At 42.9% G+C, this 14,173-nt stretch overlaps 1 protein-coding gene across 1 annotated transcript in view; it reads left to right on the top strand.

Annotated features, from left to right (window-relative positions):
* The first annotated feature begins 6,784 nt into the window (after positions 1-6,784).
* RAMP3 (receptor activity modifying protein 3) overlaps positions 6,785-14,173 on the top strand; it is a 61,724-nt gene continuing 54,335 nt past the window's right edge. The window contains exon 1 of the mRNA XM_072851398.1: positions 6,785-6,860. Within this exon, the coding sequence (XP_072707499.1) occupies positions 6,809-6,860 (52 nt within the window). The 5' untranslated portion in view covers positions 6,785-6,808. The remainder of the gene's footprint in view (positions 6,861-14,173) is intronic.

Genomic DNA, 14,173 nt, shown 5'->3' with positions numbered 1-14,173 from the left:
ATATTTTTGTTTTGAGTTATTCTGTTTGGGTTTGATTTTGAAAATCCCATTGATTTATTGATGGATGACTGAGGCAAACAACACACTTGTAACACCAGTGGAAAAAAACCCTACTTGCGTGTGTTCAACACTGCTTGACTTCACTATGAACTTTAAATCTTGGTTTGGCTTTTTGGCCAGGGGAGATTTCATATTATCTGATACCTCTCACTTCCCCTAGAGCAGTGCTGTACTTTTTACACTGAGCTTTGCTTCAAGTATTCTTGTTACCATCGCCAACATCAAGCAGTAAATTCCACCTGAAATCATTGAGCTGCAACTAATTAATCAACTGGCTAATACAGTAGATGGAGACAGTGAGTGTGCATGCATGCTGGTGGTACACCACCTGCTGTGCCTGTCATCGACTTACTCACATCCTTCCTCTGATTTAGAAATCTCAGGAGACAATGGTAAAGATAGCTCGCCTTTGGAATATTTTACATCTGTATCTACCAACAAAATAGCTGCCTATCTCAATTAATATAAGTTATTTAAAGTATTTGTGCTCATCTATATTAGCTGTTCACTTCCTTTCCATGGAACAATTTAATGTCTGGCAAATTTAACTTGTTACGGTACTATTGCTATCTCATTTTGTTGTTTCTGATCTTTTCTAAGTTGAAAACAAAAAGAAGCAATGGTAAGAAGAGATACTGTGTAAGATTTCACTGATACTTCCATGAGATGCAGTAACATTGTACTACTAGAGTTAAAAACAGTGAGAGATTTTTACAGCAAATAAATTAAATATGAAGGGCTAGATATTCTGTTAAAGGTAATTATGAAGAATAAAACCTTCATAAACAGTGAACATTTGAAAAGAGAATCTTCTTTCCTTTCTTCTATATTTTATATTTTTATTTGAGGATAGATACTATTTCATGTTAACTAATCCACAAACACACACTTTACTTTTCTTAATAATAACTGGAATTTCCTTAAAATGGAGGTTAATTCTCAGTGAATCAGAGATTGAGCACAGCCGTTCAAGCAGCATATGCTGCTGTTTGATGTAGAGTGAAGATAGCAAGTACTACCAAGATAAATCTTCAACTCACTGTTTCCACCCATGTCGTCTTCTTATTTTTGTGCTGCTCCAGATGTTTGAGACACGTCATTTTCTCAAATGAGAGTTACAGTCACTTGGCACACTGAGCAACTTTCTGTCGTTTGGGGTCAGCAGAACCCGAGCAGATGGCGTCTTTTCTGTAAGTGCAATAAACTTGCTTAAAGGTTTAACTGATGCACTTGTAAATGCAAACAGTGGTTTCATTGGTATGTGAGGGAAATGATTGGTCTCCTTTATTGAAGTCATTTGGAGGGAATCCCGAGGCTTATGACAGTATGTGCTCCAAGGGTGAAAAAGCCCTTGTGAATGGACACATTTGAGATCCCTGGAAAGATCTATGACAGTGCTGGAAAACACGAGCAATGATGTGTCTCTGACACATGATCTTTCTTTCCTCCCTTCTCATTTCTCAATGGCAGTGACGATCAGTGATGTGCTTTAGGCACACTGCCAACGAATTTTCTCCAAATTTCTCATTAAGAAGCAAAAGTATTTACTGTGCATCACTTCTCAATCAGGGGAAAGGGAGGCAGTACTTGTAAAGTGAATGTATGACACTGGGGAAGCTCTCTGGGTCTTGTCCTCCAGTAATGGAAGCTGGAGCTCTGTGCCATCACACCGTAAGGGAAACTGGACAAGTAGAACACCATGAGGCAATCTTTGTGCCTGGGTTCACATTTTATGCAACGTGTAGCAAATGCTATGAGATGGGTCTGTGGAAAGAGGTGTAAGTGATCTGTGCATGAAGTGGAGTTGCCTTGGGGCTGTAAAGATGATGATTAAAATAGAATGATTTATTATGATAGAAATCTAACAGTGTGAATGCAATAGCAAGTTGAACTCAGCCTTAATTAAACCATGTTTTTTTAAAATTTTCTATTTCACTTTAGAAGGAGAACTAGAGTAGGAATTAGGACTGGAGAAAATGAGAAATTAGTATTGCACTCATTTCGAGCCTCCAAAAACTGTTTTATTTACTATGGCAATATTTTCCATTTTATATAGTGCTGCATTTTTCCATGGAATGGAAATTTATGGAATTTCCCACCTAAGAAGTGTTCTAGGATCTGTCCTGCTCAGCCCTAAAGCCAGTCTTTCATGTGCCTAAGGACAATTATTCTGGTTTTGTGCTCAGGAGATGCTGGCTGGTTCATAATTGCACTGATCAGAGTCCACGTGTGGAGTCAGAAATCCTGGGCTCAGACTGAACTCACAAGCAGCAAAGACTGAAGGCTTTGCTGCTTTCTGTTGCAGGTAGGTTTATGTTGGTACTGTGTGCTGCTTCACCAATCTCTGCAGAGTCAGATGAATATCAAGGGTTATAGAATGATCCTTGAATATTCCCTCAGACGGCTGCAATACTATTGATGACTCAATCCTGTAAGATTTCAGACTTCAGCCCTGTAAGATTTTATATAAAGAGAAATTTTAACAGCATTATTATTTCTAAAAAGAAAAATAGATATGTGTGTGTTTCCATCTCTCTTCTTGTACCTTTCTCCCTGATTTTCCAAGCTGAGTTATTTCTCAGACACACAACCATGTATGGAGACAGTCTACATATTCCCTTGCTGGCATTTCCCAAGCTGCTTAGACAGCTTGTCATGAAAAAATAAATGCATTTTCTGAGTAAAAATTCAGGGCCTCTTGAACATAACTGACAGTGAAGTGTTTAAAACCCCATAAATTAATTTTGGCTTTATTTAGTCTAGAAGGAATAGAGCGTTGCGTGCACTTTGCTAATGTTTACATTAAAAATGAAGGCATGATTTGTTTCCCATGCCTGAGCCAAATTACAAAGACTTTCTGTTATGCTAAAGCTTCTGCCTGATGTGCAAAAAGACGAATAGCCACGCGCAACAGGAAGAGAAGATCACGACGTGTATGACATGCGGTCACCAGCAGCCTTGGGATGCTCCTTTTGATAAGAGAAAAACCGCTGGGAATCAGTGAGACATCCCAGCTCTTACAGATTCACGCTCACATCCCTTGTCAAGTTTTCCATCCTAGAAACTAGTATGGAAGCAAAGTAATTGAATGTTCTGGTTCCTTCAAAGAAAGCCCACATGTTATGCCAGTGGAAATGCTGTTATGTCATAGCTGGGTATGCAAAATAAAATGGTCTTAGAGGTGCTTAACCCCCACAGCTCGGCACCTCTGAAATCAAGGGCAGACTGAAACATGTACGCATTGCTTAGATGCTTTGCTCTGAACACGGGAACCTTGCTGAAATCACAGAGCACACTTGCATGTGGCTTAAAAAATGCAGTTTTAGAAGGCTGGCAAAATATTTGTGCGTTACCCTAATCCTTAAATTTGACTGACTTAAAATCAATTTGGCATTTATGTGCAGTCAATATATCACAGTGTGGCCTTTGAGTCACAGGAAGAAGCCATGTTCTTAACTTTTTTTTTAGCATGTTTGTACATTTCCTATATTGATTGTAAAAAGACAGGAGAAAAGATTTGTGTGGAATTATGCAAGCAGAATATAAAGGAGAAAATTAATTTAATGCCTGCAGATGCCTTTTAGATTTTTAAATTTCTGGAGCAGGAAAGGCATGCTCCTTGGAGCACTGAATGAGAAAGATGACCTACTTCAGTTTAAAACCACAGATGAACTGAACCTACTTTTTCAAACCTCACCCCATCAAGCAATCCTGTTAAAATGCGGTCTTAAAATCTTAATGTATCTTCCTAGCTGTGCCTAGGAGAAGAAAAGCTGTGCCTAGGAGAAGAAAACTTTCTGTCCAACACTGGGCAAGGTGTCTCTGCACAGGCAAGCAGCCCCTCTATCCAGGCTGATACTTGATGCGACAAGGAAAGGTAATGTTGCTTTCATAGTGTAATGTCTTCAGACTTTTAAATTTTATTTTATTACTTTAAAAAAAAAATTTTTAGTTTCTGTTGGGTGAATTTAACCTCTGGAGCAGGGGAGTTTATTACCTTATCCCGCACTGCCCTGAACACTGTAGTGCTCACGATAATACCTGTCCTGGATGGCTTGACTCCTTCCATCGTCTCCTGTCTCAGACTCCTTGGGAACTTTCCATACTGAAACAACTACCTACCTGTCTATTGCTATCATCTTTTAGTCAGTGGCTTATTAGCAGATTTAAGTATTTTAAAACAATGCCTGAAGTAATGTGATTGCAGCACCACCTGCAGTGTACCTGAAAAGGGGTTTGTGTGACCTCTGGAGGTTGCATGTTTGGAAATTACAACAGACTATGGTTTTGAGGTTATCTTTACAGCATGTTGTTGTGGATGGGATTCAGAGCTCTGCACAGCAAAGGGAGTTTATAGCATTTCTTACCTGAAGGTGAATCGGATTTCTGCTGCTGGTGTAGAGGAATGATGCTACTAAGTCAGATTTGCAGAATAAAAAGTTTTGCAGCCTTTCTGGCGTAAATTTGTTGGCATTACTGCAATGGAGGGGGACAGGCAGCCTTAAGAAAAACCTTCAAACAGCCCGAGTTGCCTCTTGCTGATGGTGCTAATGCTGTGAGAGTTTTGTTCAGATACACCTGTGAATCAGACTTACTCATTTTAGATCATGTTGCTGAAGGTATCACCTAGCATAGTTGGCTTGTGATTCAATACAACACTCTAAATTAGTGCATTTGCCTATAAATTTTAGCTATTGTTCTACCTCAAGGATACTATTTGCACCTTCATACCATCTGCTGCAAGCATAAAATGGTAAGTGCTTGCTGAATCTTACTAGTCGAAAGCAGTAACATTCACTTACAAAATTTGCCAGTTTATTGTCTGAAACAGGTGAAGAAAACAAATACAAAAGATGTAAAGAAAAATTATCAGCATTATCGCTATATCATATGTGAAAAAATGTTGCCTGTATACTGCATATTGTATAATATATTGTATATTTTTTAATGTGTAATATTGCATGTAAAGCACAATACGTCCTAACCATCCTGAAGATCAGTCCAAATTCTTGAAAATACTACTTGTAACTTCAGATATTGCCAGTAACAGATTTTATGAGGGAAATCAACATCTTACTGTTAGGAAGGGTGTTACAGAAGTGTATGCACCTTCACGCTTGTCACTTCACTGTAGTTCCTTCTGGCAGGGGCAGCTTGCAAAGGCTCCTTGCAAAGCAGAAGCAGCAGCCCCTCTGCTGAAGGATGATCTCCCTAAGCTATGGTTTATTTATGATTTATGGTATTTTACAAGATTTGCTTTCAGCTAAGAGGAAAAAGTGGCACACAAATGATAGGAGGTTCATTATAACTGACACGCTTAAATGTCTGCAGAGCTATTTCAACACCATGGATTCCCAGCCTTCTGTGGTTTCCCTAGTTTTCCATTTCTTTCAGCCTACATAACAGCATAAATCAGACAGAGTTTGTGTATTGAGTAGTTTGCTTTTGGAGGCATGTGCAATGGGTAAACCTGCTGCTTGCGCTGGGGTCCCACTCCCCAAAACTGTTTGAAAGCACAGTGCTATGCAAGTGTACAAAGCCAATGAGAACAACCCAACTGATATATGAAAGTACCCTATGTTCTTGTGTATGGCATGAAAATATTTTTGAAATTTAAAGTTTTGTGGTACATTTGACCTTTAACAATGGCAGTGATTTAGTGTTCTACTGAAAGGCAGTTACTTAGGCAGAGTGTCCATATACCTACAAACATATTCTGGCTCTTTATTACTAAGCAGTACAATTATTTTTAGCTAAAAAAAGGCTTCTTTAGCAGTTTCTCACTCTGGTGTTTCTTGCTGGAGATGCTAATTTCCTAGAGAGGCACCTCCAGGAACACCATCTTTAAATATTGATGAAAATGAGGACCCCTACCATTCTCGGAACAGAGCCATGCAGAGATGAAAAGGCAACATAAAAATATATTAAGCATTTTCTTAGAGCTCCTGGCTGCTCTGCTCTGGCACTCTGTGGGGTTAGGCTAGCTCGCTGCCCACGTTCACCTGTAAATATTAAGCGTGCTAACATGTTGGTGCCATGCAAGCCAAACTGAAAGGGCTGCAGGTGGGCTAACACAGGTGGCCCTCCCGACCCTCACGCCTTCACTCCCACTGCCAGGATGTTGTGGCAGGAGGGGAGAGGCTGTTCTGGCTCCCAGGGCAGGGGGTGAGGGGTCCCTGAACCCCTCGGACACTTGGGACCAGAATCTTCCCCTTGGGGGGGTGGGCCCTTCCCCCTCAAACACCCACCCGGCCCTGTGGGTTGGGAGAAACATCCCCTCTTGGTGTGGTTTTTGGAGGGCCTGAAGGCATGGGTGCCCTTGTATGCACACACATGCACAATCCCGCGCACACTCGTGCACATTCACACGCACGGCCGCAGGCACTCGCACACATGCATGCGCACGCACTCAGAGGCACACGCACCGCGGCGCATTCACACGCACACCCGTGCACACACACTCAGGCTCACCAGTGCACACCTCCCGCGCATACACCCCCATCCCTCCGCGGGGGCCGCCTCCCTGGTGCAGCCCCTCCCCTCCCCGCGCCCCGCCCGGCCGCGGCGGCCGCCCCCCCCCCGGCGCTGGGAGCACCCCGGGGCGGGGGAGCTGCTCCCCTCCGGGCACGCCCCCGCCGCCGCCCGAGGCTGGACGCCGAGGCATGAAGAGGGGCTTCCCTGGCGGGGGGGCTGAGGCGGGTGCGGGCCCTGCGCGGCTGCGGACCGGCCGCCCCATGCGGGCTCCGGGATGGAGGCGCCCGGCTGCTGCCGGCGGCAGCTCCCCGTTCTGCTGCTGTGGGGTAAGTGTTGGGGGGCTGGCCGGGGGCGTCCCGGCAGCGTGCGGCGGGGCTCGCCGCTACCACCCCGGGACGCCGGCGCCTGCCTCGCGGGGGGCGGCGGGGACCGGCCGAGCATCCTCGCGGCGTGTGCGCGGCCTCCACAGGCAGCGGTTTCTGCCGGGGCGTGGGGGTGAAGTTGGGAGAGGTGTGAGCTCCCCCCTCCCTTTGCAAGAGCATTCCTTCTGGAGGAGGATTTTCTCCGGGGGTCCCTTGCGGGGGCCGCTCGGAGGGCAGGCAGGCAGAGCCTTGCGGGTGGGTCTGGCCGCGCCACGGGGGGCAGCGGGGGACCGCTTTCCCTCCGGGGCTCTCCGTCCCGAGCAGAGCGGCGGCTTCGCGGCGGGAGCGTTCCGGCAGCGCGGGCTGGGCTGCGGGGCCGGGCGCAGCATCTGCGCTGCTGGTCCAGCCCAGCATCCCGCCGCCAGCTACCTACCGCCGGGGGGGAGCCCCGAAACACGGCACAAGGCGCGCACCCCGCAGGAAGAACGATCTCGCCGGCTTGTAGCGTTAGTCAGGTTTTCTGTTTCGGGTCCCAAAAGCGATTCTGGGGAGGCAGGTTCGGCTGTGGGGAGGATTTTCTGCTGTGGGCGGGGGGTCGATTGCCGTTAGAGCCGTTGAGTTACAAACAGGCAGTTGTAAAAGTGCGGATATCCTTCAGATCTTTCACTTAATATAAGAATAACTCTACTGCTAGAAAAACTATGGGTTTTTTCCTTGTCAGGTAGCTTGCTTTAGGACTCCCAGATTTAATACGTTGCAGTCAGGTCAAAAGTTGTTTGCGAGAAGTCACTTCTGATCTTCTTCACTCAACAGTAAATCCAGAGATGTAGTTAATTCCCCACGAGTCACAGATAGGGGAGAAGAAAATTAGGCCTCATACGTTTAGAAGGTTTATCTGAGCACTATAACTTCAATTGCTAACTTTGTGCCCCTTCCAAAGTACAAAGCTGCTAAACACTGTACATCTTCCTATGAACAGACCTGCAAATAAATGGATAGTTCTATTGACAGTGTTCAGTAGCATTGTCTCGATCTGGTCTGTCAAAAGAATGACATGTCAAATGCATAAATTTTCTGATTCTCTGTGGCTTGATGACTGCTAAAATCTTACCTTGATTGCTGAAATTTTTTGTTATTTCACAGCTGAAAAGGAATAAAAAAATGGCCAACACCTGTCTTGACACGTGAAGGATTGATGCAGTCTTGAACTTAGGGAACCAGACAGTAATATTTTTGTGTGGGGAGACATCCTGATGTTACTGTGACTTTTAGAAAGCAAAATTGCTCACTGGAGATTTATTTTCAGAGTGAGTGGAGGGAGGGACAATGTCCCTGTAGCTCAGAAAGCTACAGAAGGACATTTTTAACCAGAGAGACATGGGTAGATCAATTGTGCTAGACATTTTTGACTGTGCTAGTTGCTTTCTTAATAGAATAAGAACAAAAAAATGATTTTAAGGATATCTGTTAACTGAAAATACATTACTTTTTCTTGGAATTGGAAAGGATAGATATAGTCAAGAACTAATGAAATCAGACTAATTTCCTAGTAGAAAAGCCCTCAAAGTTTTATGATGTGAAATTGAGGTTTTTAATAAGGAAAGCCTTAAGTGGTAGAAAACTGAAGTTCTTCCAGTAATACAGACACACTTTTAATATCAGTTATTTCAGGAGGATTTTTACTTGAATTGAATGTGGTTTCCTCCCTCTGATTAACCAGGGTAACCTGTGACCTCTCTCATTAAGGTAAAATTCTTGTCAGGATTCTTCCGTGTTAGCTCTCACTGAATTCAGTGTGAAGCCTGTCTGGATGGGGATCGAGAGTGTACTTTTGTAACCTCAGACCACTGCTTTCTGCACATCTTTCTGCCTAGGGCTCTTGAAACATTATCACTATGTACAACCATCTGCTGTGTTGTCCCTCCTTAGGGTTTTTGCCTCCTTAGGTGGCAAAAAAGGCAGTGCATTTGCTTCCTGGAAGCTCAGTGATTATAGGAGAAGTTGGATTTGCTCTGTGTGTGTGGCATGTTTGTGTTGGGGGGGAAGGAATGTGTGAACTGAGGTACCTGGTACACGGGCATGTCATTGGTACTGTTTCCCCTATGAAGTACAGATAACATACAGAATGGGGTGAGATGCAGAGCTGGAAATGCCTGCTGTCAGGTGAAAATCCTCTGTACTTTGCTTAGCAGAGCTGTAGGTACTTAGAAGATATCTGCTTACTGCAGGATCTAAGCATCTCAGAAATAATGATGTATTTACCATAATACCAGATTCTTTTATTCCACTTCTATGTATGGAAACTGAGGCAAGGAGAAACTTAAGGGCTTGTCCAAGACTTTTAACAGACTAAGTAGGTTTTTTACACAAGTCATTTTTTCGGCATCCCTGTCCAAACATCTGCTCCTTCATCCTTTACATAATGCCTGCTTCTCAGAGGTGCTATTTGTATACAAGTTGAAAGATGCTATCAGAGTAAAGCTGGATGTTTTTTAAATTCTAGAGGAATCTTTCTCAGTATATGTATGTATACCCATATAGAGAGAGGTGGTGTTATTCTTATGTGGAGCAGATTTCAAAGACTCTCTATAGTTGTTCACATTTCATAATCCTGTTTCACAGCAGTTAGCGAAGCTTAGCATTTTGGCCAGAGGTGAACAACTGGACAGTTGGAAAGCTGGGAAGAGAGCCTGGCTCCAGGCTCCCTTTTTTACTTTCTATTTTAAAGACCATACCTCATCCTGCAAACAATGATGAAAAAGCTGTGTATTAAAGTCCAAATTCTGTAAGGTCCCAAGCTACCCTTGCCTGGAACACAGCATCTGTAAATCCTGGGGAGTTTGGACTCTAGTGAGGAAAAAAAAAACGGGAAACAATTTTATTGGATTAAAGTTTGAAAACCAAATCAAGGTTTTTTTTCCATTATTTTCTTATGAATATATCATGCTGTTCTGCAGCTGCAAAGGGAACGAAGAAAGGGAAAACCGTTGTGGGAGTTCTGAATTTAACAGACCCAGGCAGGTGTGCGTGTAAAACAAATAAACCTTTGCAAAGCAGAACATCTGATTTTGAGACAGACCAAAGAGTTTTAACAAAAACACTTCTCTACCAAAACGATGCTTCGTTTTCTAAAGACATGATTTCCAACACCAGGCAAACAGGAAGACAGTCAGCAGACCCCATCAACATCCATCCTGAAAGCAAAGCGTTGAGTGTAAATGCAACCTTTGCCAACTTGCTGTTGGATCCAGACATCCTTCCCACTATCCTTCACCCTTTTTGTATCTCCTGATTCCTTTTTCGGGAAGGTGTTGCCCTTTTCCTGAGGTCTGCACGGACAACAGGAGACAGGTTCATGCTACGCACACTTGACAGGGCGAACGGCAGTATTTTCTGTCGGAGTTGAGTTGTCTGTGGTGACTGCAAGTGGACTGCAGATGGTAGCACAGAGCATCAAATGCCATCTCCAGCTGGCTTGGTCCCAGCAGCCAGGAGGAATGACCCTCCGTGTTTGAAGGTAACTCCAGATTGAAGGTGGGAAGGAAGAAAATGGGCTTTCTGAACCTGATTTACACCAATGAGATCCAATCCTGGAAACCATTTAGCTAGAGCTCTTGCTCTTAAATTAATAAGATTTTCCTACCTACATAGTAGTTAGGTTTTTAAATACCCTTGAGGTCTGAGGCCTTAGTGTTTAGGTTTGTTTGAGGCAAACTGTCAGAGGCTGCGAACTGAAATAGAAATATATACCGAGACAGGTACCGCTATAGGTACAGATATACGCAAACCACGAGATTTTAAGGAAAGGGTCTTGAGCATGACTGAGTGGGCTCAAGGGGAACTCTGGGAGGTTTTGCCCATTAAGTTGTATTTAAACATTGCAGCACCAGCGGTTTTTGTACGGTTTGTTGTTTCAGTTTCTCCCACGTCTCTACTGATAACAGAGATGATTCATGGCTTGGATTGGAGGCAAACGAATGAAATTCTAGTTTCTCCTACCAAGAAAAGAAATACAGTGAAGGGGTCCTTTACAAAACAACATTTGCTACCATCTGTGTCTTTGCTATTGAAATTAGTGGTTGAGAGAGAGGTACGAAGAAAGCAAACTGTGTTCTCATTTAGGGCTTGTAAAGAGATTAATTTTCACAAACATAATGAAGCCTGTTTTAATTCACACCTTTTTGTTTTAGCAAAAGCTGTCGCATGAACCATCTTATTTCAGAATAGAAGTGTAGAAGTGTATTATTTTGTGTTTTATGAAAACAGCCTGGGCTTTTTTCTAAAATAAGAGTCTCTTCACAGCCAGGCTTGCATTGAGATAAACTGGAAAATATAAATGAAAAAAATGGCATTATTTTAATTTGACTGTATACATAGAACAACCTATAAAGCTGCCTGAAGAACTTTTGGGTCATTTGGGAGGAAGATGTGTGGGTATGAAAAAAGAAAGGAGTAGGAAAGCAGAATAGGAGAAAGCCTTCTTTTCCACAAGTTTTTAGGCTTGATCTCCGTTCATATGCTAGCTTCCCTGAAACCTGTCTGAAAAGAGGAGACAGCTTCATTCCTCTCTAAAGGCTTTATAAGAAAGTGCGTTGGTGCTGTTAGAAATGATCAGAAAGCTAGAGAGGGTCCCAGCCTTTGTCTTGAGAGCAGCTGGATGTGACCTACCATATTGGCTTGAACAAGGGGCATGTCTACATAACAGCTGGTGGCCTCAGTTTATCTCCTGGAATACAGAATTTTGTCTGTGTGAAGCCAGATTTATGGCCTTCTGCAGGTGGGATGTCACTTGCTCCACCTATGTTCCAAGCCAGGGAGACTGATCTGAAGAGGACAATGTGAGAAGCACTGTCCTAGCACAGCACCGGGCTGACGAAAGCACGTCTTGTTTCCATCTAACCAGATTAAGCTGGGTAACCAAAGGACTATGCAGAAGCACCACACCCTACAATAAAGCATCTGTCTTATTACTTTCACACCCTAATAAATGTGACTAATTTGCCCTTAGTTTGGAGAGCATGATCTGGGGAAAAATTCTGTGGGTGGTGTGAGAAGAAATACTGTAATTCATGTTGGCCAGTAATGACTGTCACTTCTTGTGGGAATTCAGAGTTTTGTTTCCAAATGTTGGACAGATTTCTTTTGCATACCTTTGCGTGCAGAGAGATTGATGCTAAAGATTCTAATAGTTAGAAAAATATTCTTGCATTTTTTTTTGTTTCAAAATACATAGTTCAGGATTTGACAGGGTGTGCTGCTCTCAGTCTGTGTGGCCCTCCAGCCTTCAGTAGAAAGGAAAAGAGAGTTCACAGCCATAGGGTATTGCGAAGAGACTGGGAGATACTGGGACAGAAATAGCATCTTGTAGAAGTCATTCAAGTGCTCATCAATAGGACACAAAGTCCAGGTTTCTTCCAAGGCTTAAGCTCTTGGACTTTAGCTTTGGTCTGTAGTCCTCTGTTTTGCTCACCCTCTGCGCACAGAAGAGTATCTTCAAGGCTGTGAGGAAGATGTCCTCCTGATGTGGCGGTGCAAAGGCCACGCCAGTGCTTGCAGTCAGTCTCATTGTCTGAAGAGACTGCTGTCTCTGGGGTACCCGGACATGTTCTGCAGCTTTGGAGTGCAGGAGGCCCTTTGCTCCAAGGGTATCTCAGCCTTGGCATTAGAGCTTTGCTGCCTGGTAGCCACATAGGGCTGTGGAACAGATTTTCTCTTCACGTTTGTTTTTGGTGAGTCGCTGCAAGTGTTACGTTGTCCTTCCACACCCCTTGAGTTCATGAGCTATTCCAGCTTTACTCCTCAAGGATCTCCATGTATCAAGAACATAGCTTGTCCAATTTAATATTAGGAGAGATTTCTTTAAATGTATTTAGCAATGTGTGATGTACACTTACTCTGATACAGCATTAAGCTTACATGTTCAAGTGAAATAGGAAAAATAAACTTGTTTTGGCTTTCAATTCAGAGACGCTCAAAGCTAATATTTCCATAGAAACATGGATTGTCATACAGTATGTGTGAAATCTCCTCTATTCCTGTTTTCTTTTTAGAAAAGCAGATCAATAGATAATTTTGTTATAAGCTAAATACATACTTCAGAATAACTCAAAATTAGAACTTACTGCATCATATTAAAAAAATCATGGAAATCTCCTTCCTTATTTTTGATCAGTGGGCCTAGGCTGGATTTGCATTCAGGCAAACCAGCCTTTGCTGTTAATGTTGCTGCTGAACATATTTCCAGGGGTACGTTTGGGGTGGGAAGTGTTCTGCCATAAAATACTTAGTGATGAACAATGAAGTAGAGGTAGTGTTGCTGGAATAACCATTGGTCCAGTTTCTCTTTAACTAGCTCTAGTGTAAACCAGAAACACCAAGAAAGTCAGAGCAATGTGAAGGAAAGGTCCAAGGAAAATTAAGCTCCTCAAAATGTTTGTGTTTTCATGTCTTTCTGCACTTTAAGATTTTGGAAAGAAGTGTTAATGCTCTTTTCTTGCATTTAATTAAATATTTTTAACAGTGGGGGAAAAAATCTCCCTCTATGTAGTAACGTAACATTTTAAGCCTGGTATTTTCAGGGAGTTTTAATTAAAGTAGGTTCCAGCTCCTCTTTTTCTTACCTTTCTGGTGGGGCAGTACAGAACAGGTAGAATATGCATTACAACACCGTAAGGATGTTTGATCCTGTACTGGTCTGCTGAAGATTTTGGCTGCTGCATGCTGAGTATGCCTTAGGCATATTTGGGTTTTCTTTTCCTCTCAGCTACTTCATACTTTATCATGCAATGAATTATAAAAAACCTTGTCAAAGAAATAAAAAGTGTTGGCAGAAATAATTGAAAATAAACACCTCCTGTAGGAAGTGGGGGATTCTCCATCACTTGCAATCTCGAAATCTACATTGGAAATGTTTATGAAGAATATCCTGTCATTTGAGTAGACATTATTGGCTTGGTGCAGAAATTATTGGAAGACTTTCTTTACCTTGTGTTACAAAAGGAGTAGATCTGGATGATCCGAGAGATTCCTTCTGGCCTTGGGGTGTATCACTCCACACAATTTTAAAATAAAGATTTTTGTAAGTTTGTGAATAAAAGAATTGTTGACACATTTGCAAAATGAGAGGGAGGGAAGTCGTCATTCTTCGCTACTCCCCTTTCTACTGATTTCTTGCACGACTCAAAAATCCTGAGGAGGATTTTCCTCAGACCTCAGGGTGAAAAAAAGTTCACCCCAGTATGGGAGCAAAACCATGGAAAATTTCAGCCCAAGAAGAA

The sequence above is a fragment of the Ciconia boyciana genome, chromosome 2 (assembly GCF_034638445.1).
Source record: "Ciconia boyciana chromosome 2, ASM3463844v1, whole genome shotgun sequence".
NCBI lineage: Eukaryota > Metazoa > Chordata > Aves > Ciconiiformes > Ciconiidae > Ciconia > Ciconia boyciana.
This window is presented reverse-complemented; position numbering and strand designations above follow the sequence as displayed.